General features: G+C 36.8%; 4 protein-coding genes across 13 annotated transcripts; all 4 read right to left on the reverse strand.

Annotated features, from left to right (window-relative positions):
• Positions 1-37: 37 nt before the first annotated feature.
• Positions 38-16,766, reverse strand: LOC120001051 (probable serine/threonine protein kinase IRE4). Of its 9 annotated transcripts, none has more exons than XR_005468707.1 (21): positions 15,985-16,725; positions 14,852-14,946; positions 14,546-14,725; positions 12,321-13,541; positions 11,321-11,493; positions 10,978-11,233; positions 9,623-9,715; positions 9,248-9,388; positions 9,069-9,161; positions 8,346-8,538; positions 8,185-8,270; positions 7,187-7,263; positions 6,256-6,307; positions 6,078-6,134; positions 5,486-5,635; positions 4,593-4,667; positions 4,159-4,273; positions 2,375-2,417; positions 2,173-2,268; positions 1,495-1,567; positions 38-385 (listed from the first exon to the last, which is right to left on the reverse strand). XR_005468707.1 is itself a non-coding variant. In XM_038849275.1 (18 exons), the coding sequence occupies exons 1-17, from the start codon at positions 16,196-16,198 to the stop codon at positions 4,184-4,186; spliced, it is 3,246 nt and encodes a 1,081-aa protein (XP_038705203.1). In that variant the 5' UTR covers positions 16,199-16,725; the 3' UTR covers positions 1,788-2,268; positions 4,159-4,183. The 9 variants fall into 9 exon arrangements, 2 of the variants coding, with proteins under 2 accessions (XP_038705203.1, XP_038705204.1); XR_005468709.1 differs by having other exon boundaries at positions 1,495-1,576; XR_005468708.1 differs by lacking the exon at positions 2,375-2,417.
• LOC120001055 lies at positions 1,491-4,251 on the reverse strand. The gene is made up of 4 exons (XM_038849280.1): positions 4,159-4,251; positions 2,375-2,417; positions 2,173-2,268; positions 1,491-1,567 (listed from the first exon to the last, which is right to left on the reverse strand). Exons 3-4 carry the CDS (start codon positions 2,255-2,257, stop codon positions 1,491-1,493), a joined length of 162 nt encoding a protein of 53 aa, XP_038705208.1. The 5' UTR covers positions 2,258-2,268; positions 2,375-2,417; positions 4,159-4,251.
• A 673-nt stretch (positions 16,767-17,439) lies between the features above and the next one.
• LOC120001053 (outer envelope pore protein 24A, chloroplastic-like) lies at positions 17,440-20,170 on the reverse strand. 2 transcript variants are annotated; one of them, XM_038849278.1, is made up of 3 exons: positions 19,819-20,170; positions 19,189-19,548; positions 17,440-17,789 (listed from the first exon to the last, which is right to left on the reverse strand). In XM_038849278.1, exons 1-3 carry the CDS (start codon positions 20,014-20,016, stop codon positions 17,709-17,711), a joined length of 639 nt encoding a protein of 212 aa, XP_038705206.1. In that variant the 5' UTR covers positions 20,017-20,170; the 3' UTR covers positions 17,440-17,708. The 2 variants fall into 2 exon arrangements, with proteins under 2 accessions (XP_038705206.1, XP_038705207.1); XM_038849279.1 differs by lacking the exon at positions 17,440-17,789 and adding an exon at positions 17,882-18,682.
• A 532-nt stretch (positions 20,171-20,702) lies between these two features.
• Positions 20,703-21,937, reverse strand: LOC120001052 (transcription repressor OFP7-like). The gene has a single exon (XM_038849277.1). It carries the CDS (start codon positions 21,909-21,911, stop codon positions 20,808-20,810), a length of 1,104 nt encoding a protein of 367 aa, XP_038705205.1. The 5' UTR covers positions 21,912-21,937; the 3' UTR covers positions 20,703-20,807.
• Positions 21,938-22,837: the final 900 nt, after the last annotated feature.

The following is a 22,837-nucleotide window of genomic DNA, read 5'->3' on the forward strand; positions in this document are numbered from 1 at the left end:
AAAAAAAATAAAATAAATTACAACACTGCTAAGAGCCTAAAACCAAAGAAGAAGAGTAACAAATTATCCAAATTACTACACTTGATGAAGTCAGTGTCTGTTAATTGTGCAACTCAACTATATACCAAGTCCTACAGCAGTCTTAACCTGGCTATTAAGGCTCAGAACAATAGGTGGTAATCACTAAATCGAGAGTGAATGGTATGAAATGCTCACAATAAATTAGTACAATACACACAAGAATGCACTATCGATTCTACAAAACCGGGGGATGTCAAAGTCTTATCTGAAATAGAGTGAGATATCTAGCAGTACTATATATATGACAACCTTTCCCACAGTGATCATCCACGCCAGAGTTACTTCTGAGCTTCACCACAGATGCCTGAGAATAAATAAATTAAGGTGTTTAAATCTTGAAAACAACTTTCTTCCGGGGTTAACAACTGGCAGCTTATAAACAATAACAATGCATTCGTCGAAGAGCAAAAATTGTTTCACAATATCTTGTGTTAATAACAGCATGTTCTGCATAGGGTTCGGAGGAAAAAAGATAATGTGAGGGTGAAAAGAAGTCAACCTCATTTCATGCTGCAAGATTACTTGGGTAAAACAATCTATACATCCACAATAGTTTTGCTTCCACATTGATCTGATTATGGGATACAGTACTTAGGGATGTCAACCAGCTAAATCAAAATATCACAAAAAGAGTTATTTTAAGAACAGAAGAAGCTTTTGGTTTAAGTTTTTAGCTCAAAGGATATCAAATATTGGGATGCCAAACACTCTCGTTTTAAAAGTGACAAACCCCTTGCATCCGATAATCACATCAATGTGACAATAGGACCACAATCATTAAACTCTAAAATTGTTATACAACGAGAAGCTGCTAGAAGAAATTTGGTTCTCTCGAAAAGAAGGTTAAGAAGAAGTAATCTACAAATTGAAAGTGTCTGTCTTACGCAGTCAGTTTCACAAGCTGATATAAGATTATATTCTACATAAAACAAATAATATCAGTCACAATCACCCCAGAAAAATAACAACATAAAAAACTTAAATGTATATGCATAGTAGGTGATGCCTGAACCAATTACTGTGCCTGATCTACATGTTTTATAGTGAGTTTTCAGGCAAATTTCTACAGTTAAATTCCCAAAAGCTTGTCAAAAGTAGCTTTTCTACATTCGCCACTCTTTTCTTTTAGTCCAGTACATCAAAATAATAGTAATTGATACGCATGATATCATTTATATACAGCATGTTATTTCACAAAACATCAATTAGGTGCTGGGAAGTATAAGGTTCTTATTTGTCTGCTGAACGACGAAACATGTTATAATTAGTCAAAAATAGAAATTTAAATAAGTCGAAATATGCTACGCCGCTAAACTTCTGCCTTGCCCAAGGCTATGTAGTCCTAGGTTTTTTAGTACAATAATAGTCCATAATCTCTAATAAAAGAAAGCCAATAAAAGATGAAGTGCTTACCTTTTGCAGAAATCAGTTACATGTCGCGAGCTATTGTAAAAGATGAACCACATCAACACAATCACCAAAGTATCTGGGACAGCTTAAGGAACTAAAAAAGGAAATATCATGACATGTACTAGGAAAAAGCACAAGAATTCAGTTTATTTAAAATTATAACAGCCCATAACCCACAATGAACAAACCATAGCTCTGCTTTTTCTTTCCCTCAAATGCATTGTTTACTACAATAATTCGTGCAACCAGATTCGTTAAAGAGCTTGATCAATCTTAATTCTTAACTAAAGCATACCTAATCCAAAATCCAACTTCCCTATTCCAAAATTACGTTGGCAATCATGTTACAGTCAGTCCCTACTTAGTATAAGCAAGAAAGAATTGCAGAACAAACTTCAAAATATATCTTGAAACTGAAGCCAGTAGCCAGCGTGAGCCATCTATGTATATCCTTCCTTTTCGATTGTCTACATACAAAAGAACCCACAGTAGACACCAGTTTCTGATCATCAATGTCAGAGATGAACAGGTATCGAAAAAGAGATTCAAATTGGACCAAATCCAATCAGCAAAAACCATTGAAAATTGCATATCCATGAACAATATTAACCACACAATTTGAGCCCGGAAACACAAAAGGAAGCAGACCGGATTCCATGAAAATTATCACAAAAAAGATACTAAAGAGGCAACGCTCCCACCAATCCAGCATGTAGAGTCCAAAAGTGACATTGTAGAGATAGATCTTGCGTTGAATCCAGTTCATAGTTCCAAATCCTATAGACAAAATTGATAAACATATGTAGATCAAAGTACCATAACAGATTCGAAGATGATTGAATCAACAAAATAGAAAATCGACGAACTAACGCGTAGAACTTACTTTTACAGAGACTGGTCTTGCAACAGCTAGTCCTTTGTTGAAACTCGAAAATTTTGAGCATGTAATCGGGCAGGTGTTTTTTTTTTTTTCAAAAATAAATAAATAAATTCAGGCAGGCTGGTTTTTTTGGCAAGAAAGAATATAATTAATTGATAAAAAACTTTAAGCGGGCCCAAGGGGTTATTTAGGTAATGAAAAGGCCCAAATGAGAGCCCAAAGGGCTTTTATGAGTTTATTATAGGGGTGACAAATCTATGTCTGATCGAAATGACCGAATTTGTTCTATTCAAAAAAAGTTATATGTCCAGAATTCAGATTCAAACTATTTGGGACCGGCTGTGTGTAGAATGTAGTAGTTGGCTATGAGATAATACTTAAGACCTAAAAAATATCCTATTTAATGTGGAGTGTTGGATGTGAAATAAGTCCGACATATATGTGTCAAGCACTTAATGATGTACAGGATAGCATGGCGAAGAAAGGCTTGCCAATTCCTGTGTGATTTACTTGATGACTAGTTGTATTATTCTTTGGCCTACACAGGGATATTTCCACTTGATTTTTACTTTGTGAAGTTCTATCGTGACCCCCGTTTCATTTTGCTTCACGTACAGTTCCAATATAGGTTTCCTTACTCTTCAAAGCACTATCCATGGAAAAGTTTTCTTTTCTGATTTAGCTTTCCACTTTTCAAATCCTTATTGAGGTGATTTTAGTTACTATTTGTTGCTTGCACCACAAAGAGTAAGAGTGTACATATATATATATAAGCATATAGTTGGACCGGGCTCAAAGCCTAAACCCAAGCCCAACCCCCGAGAAAAAATAATTTTCTAAACCGGCCTTTTGTCCGAGATAATGCTAGACCCTCAAAATCCCAAAAATCCCTCAAATCTATGTGACATTAAAATAATCATTAATTAAAAATAAACATGTAAGGTTCACTTTACATCCAACACTCCACATTAAACGAGGGTCTTTTGAAATCACTTTTTGAGAGTCTCAAGCATTATCATTGCATGCAGACGGTCTATGATCAGCTCTACATCATATCAATCAAGGAACAAATGAAAATGTTTAGTTTATTCCTGAAAGGACACAACATTTAGCGATTTTCTCATTTAGCTATGAAACATGAGAGAGTATTCTAACATGTCCTAAATGATTGATCCGACTGAGTAGTCTCCCCTACATGTCGCCAAGAAGAGGTCAACAATTTAAAGCTTACATTCAAGGTGAAACGCACACATCAATGTGACCGAATAAATAAATCTTTTCTTTTTTCTTGAGGCGCATAAACTAAACAAATCACTCGACACACTCACTCTTGCGCTATTATATGACAGAAAGATAAGATAATGGTAACTAACATTTTAACACCTAATAACAGTTAAAAAAAAATACCCAACAAGAAGAGGCTCGGATGGCAATCGAATGGGTTAGGCATATTGTGTCCAAAGTTTGATTATAATGAGAAGCAAATTTCTCAATGGTATTTCAAAAAAAAAAAGTTAAAAATAACTAATAATACCACTTGATATGAATAACAGTGTCGCCTGTAGAGTAAAAGAGAACCTATGGTTTCTAAAGACCAATACAAATTATTATTTTTTTAATTATTGAATGTCCCTAAAGGGGTCTTTTATTCAATTTTTTTTAATTTTGAATTTTACCTTTGTGAGTACTGTCCCTAAACACTGGTGATATCTTTCTTTCATTAGTTTTAGTTTTGAGATTTCAAACATCTAATTGCTACACTACATAATCTTTATTTAAACTATTACCTGAAAAAACTATATCAAACAAGAACTATGATTCTTCAGCAGATGAGCTCTTTGCCGGATCTTTCCCACTTTGTAAGATCAGATCATGATTAATGGATGCCAACTGTGACAAATTCTGCAAACAAAATCTTGAATCATGAAAATGAAAGCAATTTCTATGGACATTTAATCTGTTGGATGCATTTCTTAAATGATTACATCTTTAAACTCCACTTTCAATCAGAAAAACAACAGACGTCTTCCACATCCCTCCTAAATAAAAACTTTGATGCAAATGCACTATGAACAGTAAACATACTCGCATAAAAAGGTCATGGTCATGTTTTTTTATTTTTATTTTTTATAAGCAGGTCATGTTCATGTTCAAATTCAAGTGCAGATTCCAGTGGCGCATTAGCTCTGCATTTATACCAATCTGAAGAGGGTAGCCTTACCTTGAACGAAAATCTCATCAATGAGAGATCAAGAGGAGAAGAATCAAACCTTGCAAGATCCCCACATTCATCCACCTGAAAAGGACAGGAACAACAGAAATTCGTGGATAAGCTCAAAGCGTGTACTGAAACCAGAATAGCCTAAAATTTTCATCATCAATCCTGACGCACAACCAACTATTAAAAAGGAAAGGATGAAAAGAAAGACCATGACTGTAAAGCATTAATGTGAGTACTGTTTTCCAAGAATTTTGGGAATCAACACGTATTATTATGAGATTCATATAACAAGAAAAAGTTTTGAATCCACCCGAAGTCCATCATTCCTAAACACAATCATATTTTTAGCTAAAATATGCATAGATAAAAATGATGCATACACAGACAGATCCATGGCTAGGTTCCTCAAGGAAACTAAATTAAGTAGTGAAGGAAATCGATGGTGCAACATGCCCTAAATTCCAACATTATCACCCAAAGAAAAAGATCCAACATTACCGCATGGTTAACCTTCCTTAAGTCACATTAATATTTGGTCAAGGAACTCCTTTAATAATGGTTCCTTAAATCACAAGAGATTTTTTTTTTCAAATCAGCCTTCATAACTTCCGAAAATTTCTCTGAATCAACATGTTGTTATTCCGACATGATTAAACAACTTGAAGGGCAATCACTACTATAGGAGGTTTCGCGATACAATATCATAATTAAGGGAAGATCAACATGTTGTCATTCAAATCTAAGATTATTGATTCAAGTAATCCAGCAGAAGCCTTACACACGGGGAAAAAAGGTAATCCAGTTGAAGCCCACATTCCCGGCGCTTATTATGATCCTCCTTTTTCAACTTAAACAGTAAAACAGGTAACCTGAAGCTGAATGAACATATATACCTCAACCCCAGAGTTTGAATATGAGCGACAGGTGTCAGCATCAGAGTCTCCACCACTCTGGCTATCTTGCAATCCACTAAAACTTGGAGTAAACCTTGAGACAAAGTAGTTTGTGTCATCAGCACTGTCAGGGTGCGGCACGAAGGCGGCCTACAAACAGAAATAGTGGGAAGAAAAATTGAGGAGATCAAAGGACATTCATTCTGGTCGTGTGCACATGACAAACATTAATACACCCAGAGGTAAACATTAATACACCTTCTGGTCGTGTGCAGATTTTACTTTTGTTTCCCATTTTTCCCTCCCATGACTTAGTGTAAAAACAAAGAAATGTCAGATTTAGTCCTGAAACCTGAAGGGATACTGCTCTGACACTTTCCCAGAAGTATGAGTGTCTTAAGAGTACAGGATTGAGCTCTGACATCCGGTCCATACATAGTTTTATATTGCAACTTAATAGTGCTCTATATACTAGAGATGCAAGCACATACATGACAAAACAAATATTCATCATGATTGTAGTACTATAGAACACCAATAAATATGAAAATTTATATATCACAAAAGCAACAAAATGGAAACAGGTTCCTGCCTTTTGCAATGCAAGGTTGTCCCAGTTAATTCCTCTGAAAAATGGATGTGCTTTGACCTGTAAGATGCCGAATGTCAGTCATAAAAGCAAATCTGGAATCCCGATATACGGGTTCACTACCAAGAAGTCCTTGGTTCAAGATTGCATTCTCGACAATATTTAAACAGTGATAGACAACCTCTGCCGTTCCAGTTGCTCCCAAACGCTCATTTGGATCATGAATTAAGAACCTATTAAAAAAGAACTGGAGTTGAATAAAATTTTCAACTAGAGGCTTCCATACAAAGTCACATCACTAGAGAACTGAGGACACAATTGATGAAAATGGTAAAATATAGGTCCTACTACAAGATCAAGGTAGATTGAGGCATCAATGATCCATCTAGGCATAAATAATCTAAATAGAAAGAAAATGACCCAGTAAAAATGCATGCTGATAGTTGAAAGTGAAGAACAGGTAGGAAGACAGAACCAAACTTGGTATTTGATATGGATGAAATGAGATAATATGAGGTTGAAAAACCCAATTTTAGTGTTACCTATGTGAGCATATCATAAAATATATATCCATTTTTTATTCAAAATACGGCATTAAGAAAGAAGAAAACTATGATACCCATAGAGCCATACCGTAATCTCTCTCACTCTGCCTCTCGATTCTTCGAATTAAAATGAATATAAACCTTATCGATTCACTTTTTCATACTGTTCCTCCCTGTGGTAATAGTCAAATGGATTATAATGGGTGTACTTGCAGTAATAGCAGTGTCAATACATTTTTTCTGTTAAGTAAAAGCAGAGTATATACAGTATACAACCCAAGGAAGATTTAGTTTGTCACACACTGCTGGTGCTCATTGCGGATAATGATTAAACAAATTCAAACCCTGCTTTGCTTGGTGCCTCAATAAAATTTTCCAATTCAAAACAAAAATAAAATACAAAGGCAAACCCTGGTTTAGTATGGAAAAATCTTTCATATTTTAGAAAAGAAAACCTTGATGTCCTAACGAAAGACAAATAACTCAAAGAAGGTAAATGAAACTAGATATAAGATTTCAAGCAAAATTGAGCAAAAAAGAACGCCATACAGCTCCAAAGCCAGTTACCTGTCGATCAAGTCTTGGGCTTCACAGGATATATCAGGCCAGGGGATCTTTCTGTTAAGAATGTTATCGAAAATTATCTGTGGAACCATGAAAGTGACATAAGGATTGAAAGTCTTGACCGCTTTTGGTTGAATTTTACTCGTAAGAAAATTATTTAAAAGGTATGAGCATGTGATACACATACCAATTACATAAAATAGAAGACAAGCGACCAGGGAAATCATTGGATTATAGAGACAAGGTAACGGTCAATAAAACAATAACAGCAATGAAACATGACAGCAATGCCAATATTAATAATAATCAAACTATTGCTGGCAACAAAGCAGCAAAAACAGTATATTCTTTAAGTACAAACTCTTTCAGTGGGACCAAGAAATTAGTCATGTATAACCAACCCTTTAACAATGGTCAAAAAGGAACAAGAGTTATAGACTTATAGTCTACTAGTTAGTATATCAAGTCGTTGATGCAGGTGAAGTGGTGTCAAAGATACTGTTTTCTCCAATTACAGAGTAACAAATTAGTGTTGTCATGCAAAGCCTACTAGGTGCAGTAGGTTATTAACTCTTATCATCCACCTTTCCAAAAGATCTTCATAATTCAACAGAACAGAAAATTATTGGAATTAGTCGTTGAGAAAAAAATTGCATGAATTCAGCAGCGTAAAATATCACACCTTCCAAAAGGCAGATGAATGACCAAAGAGAAAATCAAGGAGCAACAAAAACCATATAGGGTCTGTATTTTTAGTTTGCAGAGAAAAATGATAGGCATAGCTCACCAATAGATGATGATAGATTTTAAAATCACAATGCAACACAAATTACAGGAGCAATGTTCTGAACCCACAAATGCTGATCCCCAAAAGACAATTCTACAGAACAACAGAAACTAAATCTCTAATGAAATGATTACTGCGATACCTTAATTACAAATAGACAGATGTTCAACAAGCACCAGATTTTTGAAGGGAGAAATTTTCACACAAAATATACCTCTGGACTTTTACCAGTGAAAGGTGGAATCCCAGTTATAAATTCAAATAAAATTATTCCCACTGACCACCAGTCGGCAGCGTAACCTGCAATGAAGGATAAGTAATTTCAACAACGTGATAAAGGCTTTGAATAAGCCCATACTTCAGTCACAAGCAAACCATGTTCAGTTCCAAGAAGAATTTCAGGTGCCAGGTAGTCTGGTGTCCCCACAGGCGAGTGGCACCTTGTATCTTGCACCAGTTGTTTTTGTGAATCAAGGACTTCTGAAGGCATTGTTTCATTTGTTTGAGATCCCGATAAGTCAATGGTGCTGTTTATGAGGCCAATTTTCGATAGCCCAAAGTCTGTAAGCTGGTAAGGTCAGCAATAGAAAGTAATCATCACTAGCATGTCTAAAGGCTAATGCATATATTAAAATCTAACCTACTAAGACTTGATTATTTGTATTAAGTTAAGCGTCTTCTCTTTCTTGTAACAACTTGCTTGAGGCTATTTTCCTAGCTCTTTCGTAATTTCTATCCTTGCAATGTCTGTTAAATACAATTTCTTTTGATTTCTCAAAAAAAAATACAAGGGTACCATGAATTAGACAACCAAATTCTCCCAAAGGTTTTAACAATAAAATATCTATAAACACTGGGTGTTGATTTAATTGACAATATAAACATCAGTTCTCGTCTTGGAATGTTTCAATGGATGAATTACAGACTGGAAACGTCTTTACAGGCTATTATCCACTGGACCATCCAGTCAAACTAATTATGCAGTATTTGACATTGATAATAAATTGAAAAATCAGTTGATGGGTCCCAAAATTTTAGAGAGTTCAAAGTTTATCTCGTCGTAAATCAATTAAATAGAAAAAAAAAATGAAACCCGACCTTGATATGCCCGTCATGTGCAATTAGTATGTTATCTGGTTTCAGATCACGATGCACGATTCCAAGAGAATGCAGGTATTCTAAAGCAAGAACCTGAGACATAATATGGCCTACTTAAGGACAAGGTCAGACAGCAACTAAATATGAATAAACAGATATAAAATGTACTTTCAACAAACCAATTCTGTGATATATATACGAGCCACGTCTTCCTCAAGGCAGCCAACTTTCCTAAGCAAAGAATATAGATCACCTCCATTAAGATACTCCATCACCAAGTAAAGATTATCCCTGCAGGAGAATGAATAAAAAAATCGGACCTGCAATGACAAATGACATCTATTTTCAGAAAGTCTGAAGAGTTGGAGTAAGAAATTTTAGGACCCAAATATCATCCATGTTAAAAAAAAGAATGATAGAATAATAATAATGGATCTACATATGCAAGAGTTAGTAAACCTATGCTAAACATACATAGGCAGTATAAAAATATCAAAGCAAAGTATCGTTTATGAGTTCAGGTTCCATGAGTTTTCAAGAATTGCGAGAAGTACCACAAATGGGTTCCGAACTGTTATTAGTATGTTCCGTTCTGCTAAAATACGCTCAATATCATTCTTCCGTATCATATCCAACTTCTTGAGCACCTGGAAAGTCAATAATGGTCTTAACTTACTAATCTAAAATTAAATAAAATTTAAGAAAATGTTCAGACTAAAAGCTAATGATCAGGCAACCAAATTTATAAAGAAAAGTTCAAAAAAAAAGATCAATTTACTGATAAAAATGATTCGCATGTGCTCTCAACAGGGAAAAAAAAGAACAAAAAAAAAAAACTGAAGTACATCAAAATATAATAGGTAAACTCCCGTGTACAAGGCTCCCATAAACAAAAACAGAGGGGTTAAATTAAAGTAAAATTTGTTATTGTGAGTGGAAATATCAGATATCCTTTGTCACTCAGTTCCAGTAATAAGCCAGACCTTCTGGATTGACATACAATATGTAAACTACATTAGTTGTAGCATAAATAGCGAAGGCCAAACAAATTCCTTATCTAACTGTAAAACCATTAGCAGCAGAAAAAAATTCAGTCAGATCCTGCAAGAAACCTGCTTTGGTGGGACCATCCCCCCTGGGTAATAGCCTATAGGTGATTATTTAAGTAGTAAACTGTAACCTGCCCATTGTCTACATGATCTATACTTCCTTTTTATGATGAATATGAGCTACAGATTGAGTCTTCAAAATTGTAATACTTTACAAATTACAGTAGTTGGTTCAGAAAATCAAAAAAGACTCTTGCCCTTATACTCATTTATAATTTTAGATTGTCGATTTCAGGCCCAACCATAACCAGCATCTGAATCTCATTTGTCCAATTCAAAAATGCTGCTAAGCAACAGAGATAGATAGTTACCCATTTTATAATTGTTAGCAACATTTACCCCCTCGTAATAGAATTCAAAAACTGTGAACCTATGTCAGTCACAAGTGAGAACTTGACTGACAAAAGCTCAACAAGAAATACATTCAACCGACTCCATAAGAACATTTGAAACGTCTGGCAGGCAAGGTATCTAGCATCATTATCTAAACTTATTTTGATTCACAATTGTAAAAAGAATTTAAGAACAAAAGCTATCAAAATCTTCTGTCATACAGGCAAGAAGCTACAACACTATCAATTTATCATCTCATTCTTCCATTACCAGTTTCTTCCATATTAATTAGAAGTGCTAGTTTCTCATTTAAACTAATTTACATCTCATATTGATGTATCCATGGCCTTATAAATACAAAAGTCCAAGCTTAAGAAAACCAAAAAAAAAAAAAAACACTGATGATTGGTTGCTTACCTTAATTTTGTTCCCCTTAGCATAGTATGAACATAAACAACAATGGTTACCTTTATTGCAAACAAATCTCCTGTAGTCCTTTTGCGTGCAAGAAAGACTTTTCCAAAGGCCCCTCTGCTGATTGGTTTGATAATCTCGAAGTCATCAATGGTTGTCCGCTCCTTGTATGACGGATGTAAGGGGGTTGAAGAAACAACACTACTTTGAGATGCACTATCCAGTAAAAGTTTAGGCATTTCCGTATTTTTGCTGTCAGTTGATGGACTTTCCACATCAAGCATTTCACAAGCAAGAATATACTTTTCTCTACAAACAGCACGAGAAATGTCATTTGTAATTCTTTGAGTTGAAAACCAAATTCTCTATAAGAAATTCCTTATATACTGGGATTACCTCAGGAGTTTCTCGATACGGCCTCCAAAAGTGTCTACCACCAGAGCTTTAGGTTTACTATGCCGTAAAATCTCCTGTAAGTCCTGCATGCAAGCAAGCAAGAATTCATGGGATCCTTCTCCTGAGACATCTGTTCCGGCCACACAATGGGCTATGTCTGCAAGGTCAATCATCTACCAGAAAAGAAAATGAGTTACAATCAAGTAAAGCATTGCAAAAGAAGCTGTAAGAGTGTAAGGCATAATGATTCCAATTCAAGAATTGGGAGAAACAAAAAATAAAATCGTATGGGCTCTAAAGTATATGACAAAGAAAGCATATGTCATGCAGTATTATTTACATGATTTAAAAAAAATGAAAGCATGTGTCAGAAACTCCTATAAGACAAGAGTTCGCAGATTTAGCTAGCCTAGTTTGGAGAAACATGAAAAAAAATTCTAGCAATTGGGTATCTTAAAGTGGTTCAACAATGGCTACAATCCCCAGCTACTGCCAGGACTTGATACATATATTATAGATATCAAATTAACATCAAAACAGCTATGCAAAACAGACCATAAGCTGACTGGAGCCAACGTTATACAGTGTATCAACAATAATTTGCCTTACAGGCAAAACATGCAAGTTTCTTCATGGTCACAATGCAAGTGAACTATATTTAATCAGATTCAAGTTTATTGGTGCATGATCCACTTTTATAAGTTTATTATTGACTACATTTAGTGCTTTCCACTACAATATGCATCTGGCTCCTACATTCATTCACCATGGTAGTGTCACAGAGATAATTTAGTGGGCTAAGCCGGCTACCGGCAAGTGGTGCAAAACCTACTTCAGGATACCAAGTAAAGCAAATTCTGACTAAATGATTTGCTATAAAAATCTCACTTTGCTTACCATGATTTTCATTTGTTAAGGAATTCCAGTGACTTGAAAGCAGATTACTTGGGATATTGATAAACATTGGAAAGAGAAAATGTCCATCGAAAGAATAACCAACCTGCTGCACATCCTCTAGCTCCGAATGATTGTTATGCTCTAACCAGAAGGAATCAAAATGACTAGCTCTAGGGGTATTTGTTGTAGAGGAAATTGATGTCATGCTCCCAGTAGAGGAGGATGCACCATAGCTGCCAAACTTTGACCCAAGGTTGCCCTTCCAGTAAACAGAAGGTAAAGGAGAATCATCAATGCAGGCAGTGTCCATCTCATGTATGGATTCAAACATTCCTTCAACACCTTTGTTTCGCCATTCATTAATCTTGGGAGAACAACCTTCAGATATGATTGATGAGCTTGTAGTTTGCATTCTTAAGTTTTCAGGGCTGTCACATGATGGATGATAATTCATGTTACGCGACTCTATAATCTGTTCCAATATCTCCGACAGTTTTGAAAGGCGCTCATCTACATCTTGAGAATTTGAATCACAGTTCTCTGCATAAGCACAAATATATGAATGTGGTTCCAGATGAGTAATGGGAACAACTTCCTCACAAATCCTACAGATTACAGAAGTACCTCCATCTATATTTTGCTCCTCACGAATTGAACCGTCTACATTTACAATTAAATCGCCATCAACTCGATAAAACTGTTGTGCTTGTGAACATGAACCAATTTGGGATTTTGGAGACAACAGTGTTTGATCAAAAAGCAGGGAATCCTTTCTAGAGGTTGTATCACTCATATCAGCTGTCTCTGCAGAGCTGCTCCACATCACCTCAGAAAGAGAAGATGCCCCATGCATTTTGCTCTTTGCATCATCCTTCTGATGCAGTGCATAATCTGAACCAGAACTTACAATCTTAGGTGCCCAGCTTTCAACAGCAGGAATACTCTCTAAACATTTCTTGAATTTATGAAGAGATTCTTCATCCATTGTTTCACTGTCTTTCTCAAACTGCAATAGTCTGGTGCATCGAGTCAATATGAAAAGCATGCGAATGAAGAGCCCCTTCAGCATTACTAGTTGGCACTGTTGCCTTCTCTCAGTCAATTCTTGGACAATTGTTTGACATTTCACACGAAACTGAGAAGGGGTCATTTCCACACACTGTTGAGCCAGAATCAGAATGTCCTCTGCTATTTCTTGCTCTTGCAAGGATGAGGAATCAGTATTTTCAAAAATAGCTACAACCTCAACCACAAAACTTGCCAGCTCCAAGTTCACCAGCTCCTTAGCAGCATCAAACCTTGAACGCAATGAGCACAATAGCGCCTGAAAATCAACTCGGGAAAGCAATAAAGAAGGGAAAGCAAATAAGTAGTAACTTGAGAAAATTGTAGAGTTCACTGTTTGGCATAAAAGTTAACAATACAAGTGCCCATAAATTTTAAAAGAAGACTTTAACAATATAAAACTAAATTTAATCTTTCCAACATTTGTCCCTTTTGAGCAGCTTTTAGAGTCGGCTTGCAGAAGATACTGGGTTTGTAAGATTGGCTTCGGCCACGGAACTTAAAATGAATTTTACCGCCAAAAAGATTATAATTCTAGAACTAAAATGGAAGTAAAATTGACCACGTTTACATGTTGTGCATCCAGCGTGACATATTGTGCTTATTGCCAACCTTCTATTTACTTAACAATTGAAACATTTTCATTCGTCCACAGTGAACTGCCACCAAGTTAACTTACTATATAAAAAAAAAAGAAATACGATATATACATAAGAGAATCAAAGTGATATCCGAACAAGCAACATTTGATCAAAAATTTCAGGAAGAATGAGAACCGCCTGAGGCAGACTTTAGCTAGACTTTTCCAAACCAACTGCATTCATATTCTCGAACATTATCCATTACGAAGTAGATGACACATAAAAATAAACCTAAATAGAACAAGAATTATATTCGAGCCAATTTTAAACCATATAGGCATATATAATTCTTGAAGTAATAGTTGATTATTATTGCAGTGTTGGAACTGAAATCTGATTATTACATAGATGACAACAACAGAAAAATATCGCCACTCACTGAATAAACTGATCACGGAAGACCTGATATAAAAAATTAAGAATTATAAGCTATTTGAGAAGTAAGCAGTTTTACCAACACTTAAATGAAATAACAGACCAATTGCTAATTAACCTAATCTTCAGGGCACCAAATACCTATTATCAAATAACCATATTTCTCTAATGCTCTCCTTGCTATCTCCTAGCAAAAGAGAAACATATCGAAATCAAACTTTCTTTATAGTAGGCTATGATGACGTACCTTCAAATCATTGTAGCTGTATGCCCGAGGATTTGAACGTGGAATGCCACCCTTTGGCCCTAATTCATGGGAGAAGCTTTTTAAACCTTTTGTCCCTCTACAATGGGATACATGCTGTGCCAGAGATTGGCTTTCAACTAATTTCTTTCTGCCAAGCATCACAACTTCTGAGCTCCTGTCCTGTTAAAATTAGTGGCAAAACTAATCTTCAGTTTGTTATACATAGCAGAATTATCAGAAACTAGGAGCATATCATAGAAGTACTATTACAAATCACCATCTGAAAAAGTCAACACCAAACCTCACCTCAACATTTGGAGGAACGTCATCCAGAGGCTGATTCAAATCCTTTGAAAAATATGATGTGAACCATCGAGCTATCTTCTTTCCTCTATGAAATTCTGATAGAAAAATCAAACAGGAAGGGAATTAAAACTCTCTTCATGCTAGTAAATACTTGATCCACGGTTATAGAAAGATTATGATGCAAAGCATATATATTGATTTGAAACATGGGTATAAATTCACTAATTAGATTCATAGAAGGGCAGAAAGAACAGAAAAAGATTTAATAAAATCCACCAAAATCAGAAGAGTAGTATTGTAGTGACCATAGAAGTATAAGCTATGGCAAAGAGCGTAACACAGAAACCACCAGAAAACCTAACACTCTGTTTGGTGAGGAAAGAAACAATGTAAGATTTGAGGCAGTGGATTGTTTCAGTACTTCACAATTTAAAATCTGGAAAGTAGGTCGATAACAGTCTGACAGGCACAACATGAACATGAAGGCACTAACCAATATTCTCATACAAATCTCGCAATTGGGTTTAACTTAAGTGTAAATAGAAGAGTTCTAAATCTCTTCAGCAACAAGGGGAAAAGATGTATGCATTGCTGAGCCCTCGGAATTGCAACCAGTGCCTAAGTATATCAGTGGAAAATAACATGACAATACATGCCAACTACCAACCTCAAAAAAAATAATAAGTACCCTACATTAAGTCTTGACATAAGCACTGTTATTTATTTTTAACCTGCCTAACCTTTAGGTCAGAATTCCCATCCTACTGGATAACAATTATCTTTACACCAAATGATTGCACTGCCAAGATGCCCTTCAATTCAATCCTAGCGAGGGAAAAAATTCTCTGGTTCAAGGCAAAGAGCATGGGCATTGATCTTTGTGTAGTCATCTACACCAAGTGGTCTTAGTATGGAAATTATAAATTGGCTATAAACAGTACAATACTTACATAGTGAGTGATTCCAAAAGAACCCCCATTAAATCTTTGAATACAAGAAATCAAATAGAAGAACAATAAAACATGAGCATCCAAAAGTAATAAGGATAATTATTAATTAAAGAGCCAAAACAGTTAAGTTTCTAAGAAAAATATAGCACAACAATGGAATGGTAGCATGAAGAAGATTACTACCTTCTTTGGAAGAGCAACTCATTTTTCCATGTCCTTTCTCCTTCTGCTTCAAGGGAGGCCTTGGAATTCCTCGACTCCTGGACTCGCTCAGCTCGTCTGGCTTCAAACTAGGTTGCTCTAGCAAAGAAACTTGCCGAGTTTTGATCCGATTCAACCCCGAAGGAACTCCAACTTCAGACGACGATCTTTGACTGTCTGTACACGGTTCTCCCATTATATCCAGCCCTCGTTCTAAGGTTTCGCTGTTCTTGTACTGACGAAAGAATAACCTAACCGACTTCTCATAAATTCACTCCGGAAAGGACGCCTACTTCAGACCCCGCACTCGGTTCGACCATAATACAACTTTGATCAATTCAAAATTCAAATTCAAACCCTAATTCTCTGGTTTCACAGCTTCTTGTACTGACAACCAAAATAACTATCATCAATTGAAACGAAATTAGCAGCTAAACAAGACAACAGAAAACGATTTCTTAAGAAAACCAGAAAGAGAAAGCGAAATCGAAAGCTTCGAGTCGTTTGGCTCCAACGAGATGCTCGAGGATATAGAGAGAACGAGTCTTTGCTCTCGTGGCGGCTTGTTGGTTTGAACCTAGAGGGAGAAAGACTAAGAGGGAGCATTTTATGTGGAGTGAGGAGTCGGTTGCAACGGCCGCCACACTGGAAAGGAAACCAAACCAAACCAGAAAAGAAAGGCTATTCCCTATTGGCTAATAGCTTTAATTAGCCAACGGTCAACAATTTCCTTTAATTGTTTGAAAGAAACCAGATGAGAATAGGAAAAGGCGATTGCTGATTATATTCTATACCGTCGATGGTGGCGCATTAATTAACCAACGGTCAACAATTTCAATTTCCTATAACGATAGTGCAACCTGCATGCATTTATGCCTTCGATTGGATAACCTTCTTTTGAAGAGTGAAGTTCTTGGAATCCAAATCGGACCATTTCAAAATTGTGTTTCTAGTTTACACCCGAACCAGAACTATTTGTTGAAGTGTTAAAATTTATATGTATCACATTGATGACGATGATTCGAATCTCCTTCTCCGTTAAAAGAAAAAAAAAAAGCAGCTCATAGCTCCATGACCACTCAAGCTCCAAGCTACAAGGAAATGGAAATAAATAAATAAATCCATGGGCACGAGACGTTGAATGCCTTCTTTGAAAATGTTGCATATGATGCAGTGCAGACCTCTCTGCATAGCTCATTTCTAACAAACTTCAAAGAACCGGCCAACTAGCTACAATCCAGCAAAGCTCAAATGTCCAAGTACAACTAATGCCAACACAGGCAAGCAGTCGAAAGCTCTTCCTACCACCAACTTCGGGGAAAATATGTGTTGGTTTGCTTCTCAAAATATTGAATGCCAAATCAGCAAGCTGCAGGACCTCTAAAGAAATGTCCTGGAGCCTTCACACTTTTAACCAATATGATAACAGTCATAAAATTTTGTAGTGCAGATCACAGCGTAGCTAAATATTTGTATTGACTGACTGTTCAAGTTGAGACAGAAATCAAAAGTTCGAAGAATAAATGCCAGAAATCTGCGTCTTTGCTGAGCAATCAGCTTCATTATAATCATCAAAAGTTTTCAAGGGCAAATAAGCTTTTCTTAATATATCAGGGATGCAGCCAAAAGCGTAACAGTAAGCCATTTTGTCCAGCTGTAATGAATCCAAGCAAGTAAATGGAACTCTGAGAGAATAACGGTGAAGATCACATCTCAAAGTTCCAGGTAGTCTCTGCAACTAACTTTGGTATTTTTAATTCTTCAGCCAGATTGAGGGATGCAGATATCTGAGAAAATAATAGACCATAAGGTTAGACTACAGTCTCGCATCGCTTTTTTTGTAAAAAGCAAGCTCGACCAGCGAGAAAAAGTGTGGGTTGACCTACTTAACTCGCCAAGCAAACCCTTTACCTGGCATCAAAAATCAGAAATACTGTACAACAACGTAATAAGACTTGGTAGTTTAAAAATATCAAATAGGAACCCATTCAATGAAGTCCCAACACTGGTATCCCAGCATAAAATGAAATCCTATCAGAAAGAAACATGTTTAACTTATAATTTCTAAACATAAACTTAAATAAATTATCCATATCTAACATAAGAATATCTACAAACACAATCTCTTGTTTGGTGCATAATACTTCGTCTTTCTTACTGAGTAGTAACATAATATTATCAAACAGTATTATCCTTTTACCCACTAGCGCTGCCATCATACTTGCTACCTTCCCCTGAAACACCATTAGAAGTCAATGAACTACAAATATTGGTATATGTTGCTCCTTGCCACTGCAGCAGCCACCAAGGCCACCTTGCTAACATTGCAAATGCCGAAGCTGACCAATAAAACCACCATGGATCACCTTTAACTTGTCTTCCTAAAGATTATGTTCACTCTGCAATACTAGTCTTCCCACTAAAATTGAAAGCTAACTTCTTCTACGGCACCATGACAAGTATATCACACCAATTTTGTCCTTTACCCAAACCACCTGTGTGGTCCCTGCCATGTTAACAATCTCAACCACCAAGGCCACATTTTAAACATAACACCACCCAACTAGACCAATTCCAGCATCGTGGCATTGTCAACCCTCCAAAAAGTACCATTCCAAAAGTCACAAGCATCTAAGGACTCATGTCACTCATCCATAGACCACAAAAATGGCTACATGTCCTACAAAGCAAACCTCTCTTGAATTAACTAAGGGTGGAAAAACAAGCAGATAAAATGTTTAAATGCCAAAACACCATCATGATGGAGCTTCTATAAGGCCTAGACTTACCCAAGGCATTTTGCGTACAACCCATTAATTAGACCACATCATAAAATCCAAGTCCTCTGCATTTAATTTCAAGTATATGTAGTTTCTTAATTCGACGTGTGACTTGTGAGCCTGGATTCCATAGACCGCGTTGCACTTTTCCTAGGCCCATCTACAATTCAATGATGTCTTACATGAATAAAAAAAATTGATTTGAAATTTGAATATTGAATTCCTCCTGCTTTCCTATTTCTTTTATCTTCCCTTTCTTTTGATCTTCTCTTTATTACTGTGCCAGAGTATCTGATTGAGTTACGATGTACTGGTTCTATATAAAATTGTTAGTGCAAATATCACTTCGCAAAATAATAAAGATAGATTCAGCATCACAAAACAAATAACAATGCATAAAGCTTACCTTGAAATTCCCATTTACTTTTGAATTCCTTGCCCACTCCAGACCCAACAACTTGCTTGATGTCTGATAAGTAGCCTTAAATACGTCATCGTCATAAACCTTCCGAGACGCTGCAAAATCCCAAGAATTCTTCGCCAAATCGTAGCAGGGCTCAAATGTAGCTACCCCGCCATGCACGTAAGTATACTTCAACTTGCAATTGCCTGTACCAAGCATGTAATTAGCTGAAACCTTGTTTGCAGAATCAAACACAAGATTCCCATCCAGTATTGTCCGGCTATCCCCTCTGCTGTGGATGTAAGTCAGATTCAATGGTTTCTCCGCAACCCTAACTGTGTTCATAAACTGAAACCTGAAATCCTGCACCCAAGACAGCATAAACAGATAGACAAACACAGCAATGAGCAACAAAGGCATATATCTCAACTAAAAACATTCAAAGAAGTTACCAAAAAACCCTAATTATCAAATTGGTAGTTCAGATACCAAGCAGCAACCAAAAAACACTGAACGACAAAGCTTCAGTGCTAATCGCAAAAACAGTTGTCCAATTCCGTAATTCCAACTTTCCTATCAAATCTTACAAAGAAAAGAGAAGCGACAATTCTGAATTGGCGAATTGGAGAGTACCTTTTTGGGGACGTTGTAGTCGATGATAAAGAAGCCAGGTTTTTCAACGGCTAGAGCCAACCCACTTAAGCTGGGGCCTTTGGCGAAGGTAGCCTCGGTCATGGAAGCCCGAAGCTTGACATCTCCGGCTCCAACGGCAAGAGTGGCAGCGGCGCTGCTTTTGTCCAATTCGTACCTGCCCTTGAGAGACGCCTTCATGGTTTTGTCGGGACAGGAGGAAATGAAATTGGGTTCGTAATTTGTGATGTTTTGGGTGCAGCTAAAGGTTTTAGATCTTCTGGGCTCGAAAAAACCCAGCGTGGGAATTACCGCAGCTTTCCTAGCCGGGCGCCGGCTACCTAACTCGAAATTTTGTAAATTTCTTTCCTTTGTAGTCCATTTTTTTATTTGTTTAGTCAAATTGGAGTCCAACTACTATTGCCTTGTTTGTTTGAACATTTTACATTACTTATATAATGCTTTTTAAAAAAAAAAAGAAAAGAAAAAGGGACGCCCTTAATTGAGCATAAAGAGGATCGACAATACATTCTACTAAAAATGTCTACCTGACCACAAAATAAATTGACCAAGAAACGGACCTATGTGATTTCACTAGTCGCATGGACCTATGTGGATACGTTTAGAGGTTATATCCAAATAGATCGAGTGTTTGTTCTAATATTATGTTAGAAATTCAAACTCAAACACATTAACAAATATTATCCGTTTTGGGTCACAAGTTTGTTCTTCTGGGCCGTCTCTGTAGTAATTAGGCCCAAAAAATGTGTCTGTTTTGTGAAATGTACTTAACTTTTGCTTTTTGTCATATTCGGTTGAGTTATGTCAATCCAACATGGATAAATAATTTAAAATTTAAAACCCTAAAAAAAAGTTTAAAAAGTTAATAACAACAAACTATTAGTGGCTTATAGAAAAAAACACAAATTATTAGTAAGTATATATATATTGCAAAAGAATAATGAAAAAGAAAATTGAAACTCCTCCATGCTTTACAGAAGGATATGATCAGCGAACAAGGCCTTCCAAATCTCTGTGAACGCCTCCACGATCACGACGTGATACTGCCTCGAATTCAAAGACAGAAAACACTGCAACAGCTGCTCCAAATCATTGTCCTCGAACATTTGCTTCTCCAGTATCATCTCCAGCATTGACATCTTGAAGTCCTCGTACGGATCCATCGATTTCTTCACCACCGCCACGCTGTCCTTCACCTTTTCCTCCACCGTGTATGGTGTACCACTCCGCTGCGCCAATACCTTCACCCGAGACTCATTCTTCACTATCTTCGGCTTGGAAAACGAAACGTGGCGTTTCAACTTCCGGATCTTCTTTACATTGCCTTTCTTGTTTTTCATTGGCCTACATTGATCAGTATCGGATTTCTCTGTTCTGCTCTCAATTGCTTGATTGAAATCATAAGAGGAATTATTCGAGAAGGTCATCGAAGAAGATTGGGGAGATTCAGTCTCTTCGGTTTCCTCTTCTTCGCTGCTGAACCAGCCGCTTTCATTCTCCTTCTTTCTACTATCTTTCTTTCTGGTTGACGTTTCACCGTAGGTTTTCCGGCGAGGTTTGGGGACGTAATTGATCACATATCGCGGTTCTATTGACTCGGAGCTACAATCTTCAAAAGACGAATGCTCAATGCATTGGCTCGATCCGCATCCACAGCCGACGGATGCGATCTTGTTAGACACGCCACGTTTGACGAACGAATCTTCCGGTGTTGACGGAGGTGGAGGTGGAGCCGGGAGGTTAGGGTAGGCAATTTCACGAGTTTTGGGGTTCAGAGGAGAGAGCCTATATTTTCCAATAATTGGATTTTCCGGGAAAGTAGAAGGGTTTTTCTGACGACAGAATTGAAGTGAAGGTATAACGCGAGAGAACTTAAGCTTGAGGCTCTTAGCCATATGTGGAACTGGATGCATCGACTGTGTTCTCTCAGTGTTCGACGAAATGCCAGACCATTTATAAGAAGGAGAGGCCGGCCTTTGAGATGCAGGGCACACGCTATTTGTGTTAAAAAAATAAAAAAGGAGAATATGACCTAAAGCCTGGAGCAATGACCAAATCCAAGTGATGACGTACATGAGAGGTACACGGAATTTCCCTTGTGAGGTGTAAAATATTTGTATTTTGAAGATAAAGTCTTCCTTTTTGTATATGAAACTAGTCATTCTCTTCATCAAAAACTAGGGACCAAACCCAAACTCTGGAGAAATCCAAATTCGAATTCTATCAACTGAGAAGAACAAGGTTGTCTCCAGTCACACCTTGACACCTTCAACGAAAATGTCCAAACCGCAAAACGTTAAAAACCCAGGGCCCTCGACGCTTTTGGTTAATTAATAATATTTGGGGTCATTGAAAACAGCCGCAGAACCGTTGACGTCACTCACCCCGCCCGCACGAACTCAAATTTTTACTACTCGGTCTCCAGCGACAAATAGCGTTAGACTTTTCGCTGTAGTAAAAATTGTAGTAGTAAAACTACTAGCACCAACTCTAAACCTTTTCTTTCAATTCTCTCACTAAAAATTCTCTCACTAAAAATCCCTCAGCCATCAGTTTATTTTACCGTCGGAGCTTCCCCAACCAATACCACACCAGTGTCAAGTTTCGTGGCATGTATCTAATGTGAATTTTGCATGATTATCAAAGGAGATTGTAAAACCTCACGTCTACACTTTCCTTCTAATGAATAAAACTCCAACGTATTCATATTTAGGAAGACCATAGATACAAAGGTACATTAGTCTGTCTCTTGGTGTCATGATCTAAGTGATGATGTACAAATGTACAATGTTCTTTGAAACATTTTCCGAGAAAGGTTCAGATAATTTTCCAAGAATCGAGGGGTCCTGACATTGAAGGGAAAATTAGAAATGCCACAGGCCTACTACAGTACTACCATGTATTAGCATGCTTGACTATTAATCAACTCCAAACTCCCATGGCTAAAAAAGAAATCCAGACTTGAAGAATGAAACTCTGAAACTAAACAAGGTTGAGAATT

The sequence above is a fragment of the Tripterygium wilfordii genome, chromosome 6, assembly GCF_013401445.1.
Source record: "Tripterygium wilfordii isolate XIE 37 chromosome 6, ASM1340144v1, whole genome shotgun sequence".
Lineage (NCBI taxonomy): Eukaryota > Viridiplantae > Streptophyta > Magnoliopsida > Celastrales > Celastraceae > Tripterygium > Tripterygium wilfordii.

Bases quoted from the DNA above. Each gene is read 5' to 3' on its own strand.
- LOC120001055 (XM_038849280.1), bottom strand. From the start codon at position 2,257: ATGAACTGGATTCAACGCAAGATCTATCTCTACAATGTCACTTTTGGA. The intron at 1,568-2,172 runs GTATCTTTTTTG...AAGCTGTCCCAG, and splicing joins GTGGGAGCGTTGCCTCTTTA to ATACTTTGGTGATTGTGTTG.
- LOC120001051 (XM_038849275.1), bottom strand. From the start codon at position 16,198: ATGGGAGAACCGTGTACAGACAGTCAAAGATCGTCGTCTGAAGTTGGA. The intron at 6,135-6,255 runs GTTGTCTATCAC...GGCATCTTACAG, and splicing joins GAGCAACTGGAACGGCAGAG to GTCAAAGCACATCCATTTTT. The intron at 5,636-6,077 runs GCAGGAACCTGT...TTCTGTTTGTAG, and splicing joins ACAACCTTGCATTGCAAAAG to GCCGCCTTCGTGCCGCACCC.
- LOC120001053 (XM_038849278.1), bottom strand. From the start codon at position 20,016: ATGAAGGCGTCTCTCAAGGGCAGGTACGAATTGGACAAAAGCAGCGCC. The intron at 19,549-19,818 runs GTACTCTCCAAT...TCTTGGGTGCAG, and splicing joins ACTACAACGTCCCCAAAAAG to GATTTCAGGTTTCAGTTTAT. The intron at 17,790-19,188 runs GTAAGCTTTATG...TTATTTTCTCAG, and splicing joins AAGTAAATGGGAATTTCAAG to ATATCTGCATCCCTCAATCT.
- LOC120001052 (XM_038849277.1), bottom strand. From the start codon at position 21,911: ATGTACGTCATCACTTGGATTTGGTCATTGCTCCAGGCTTTAGGTCAT.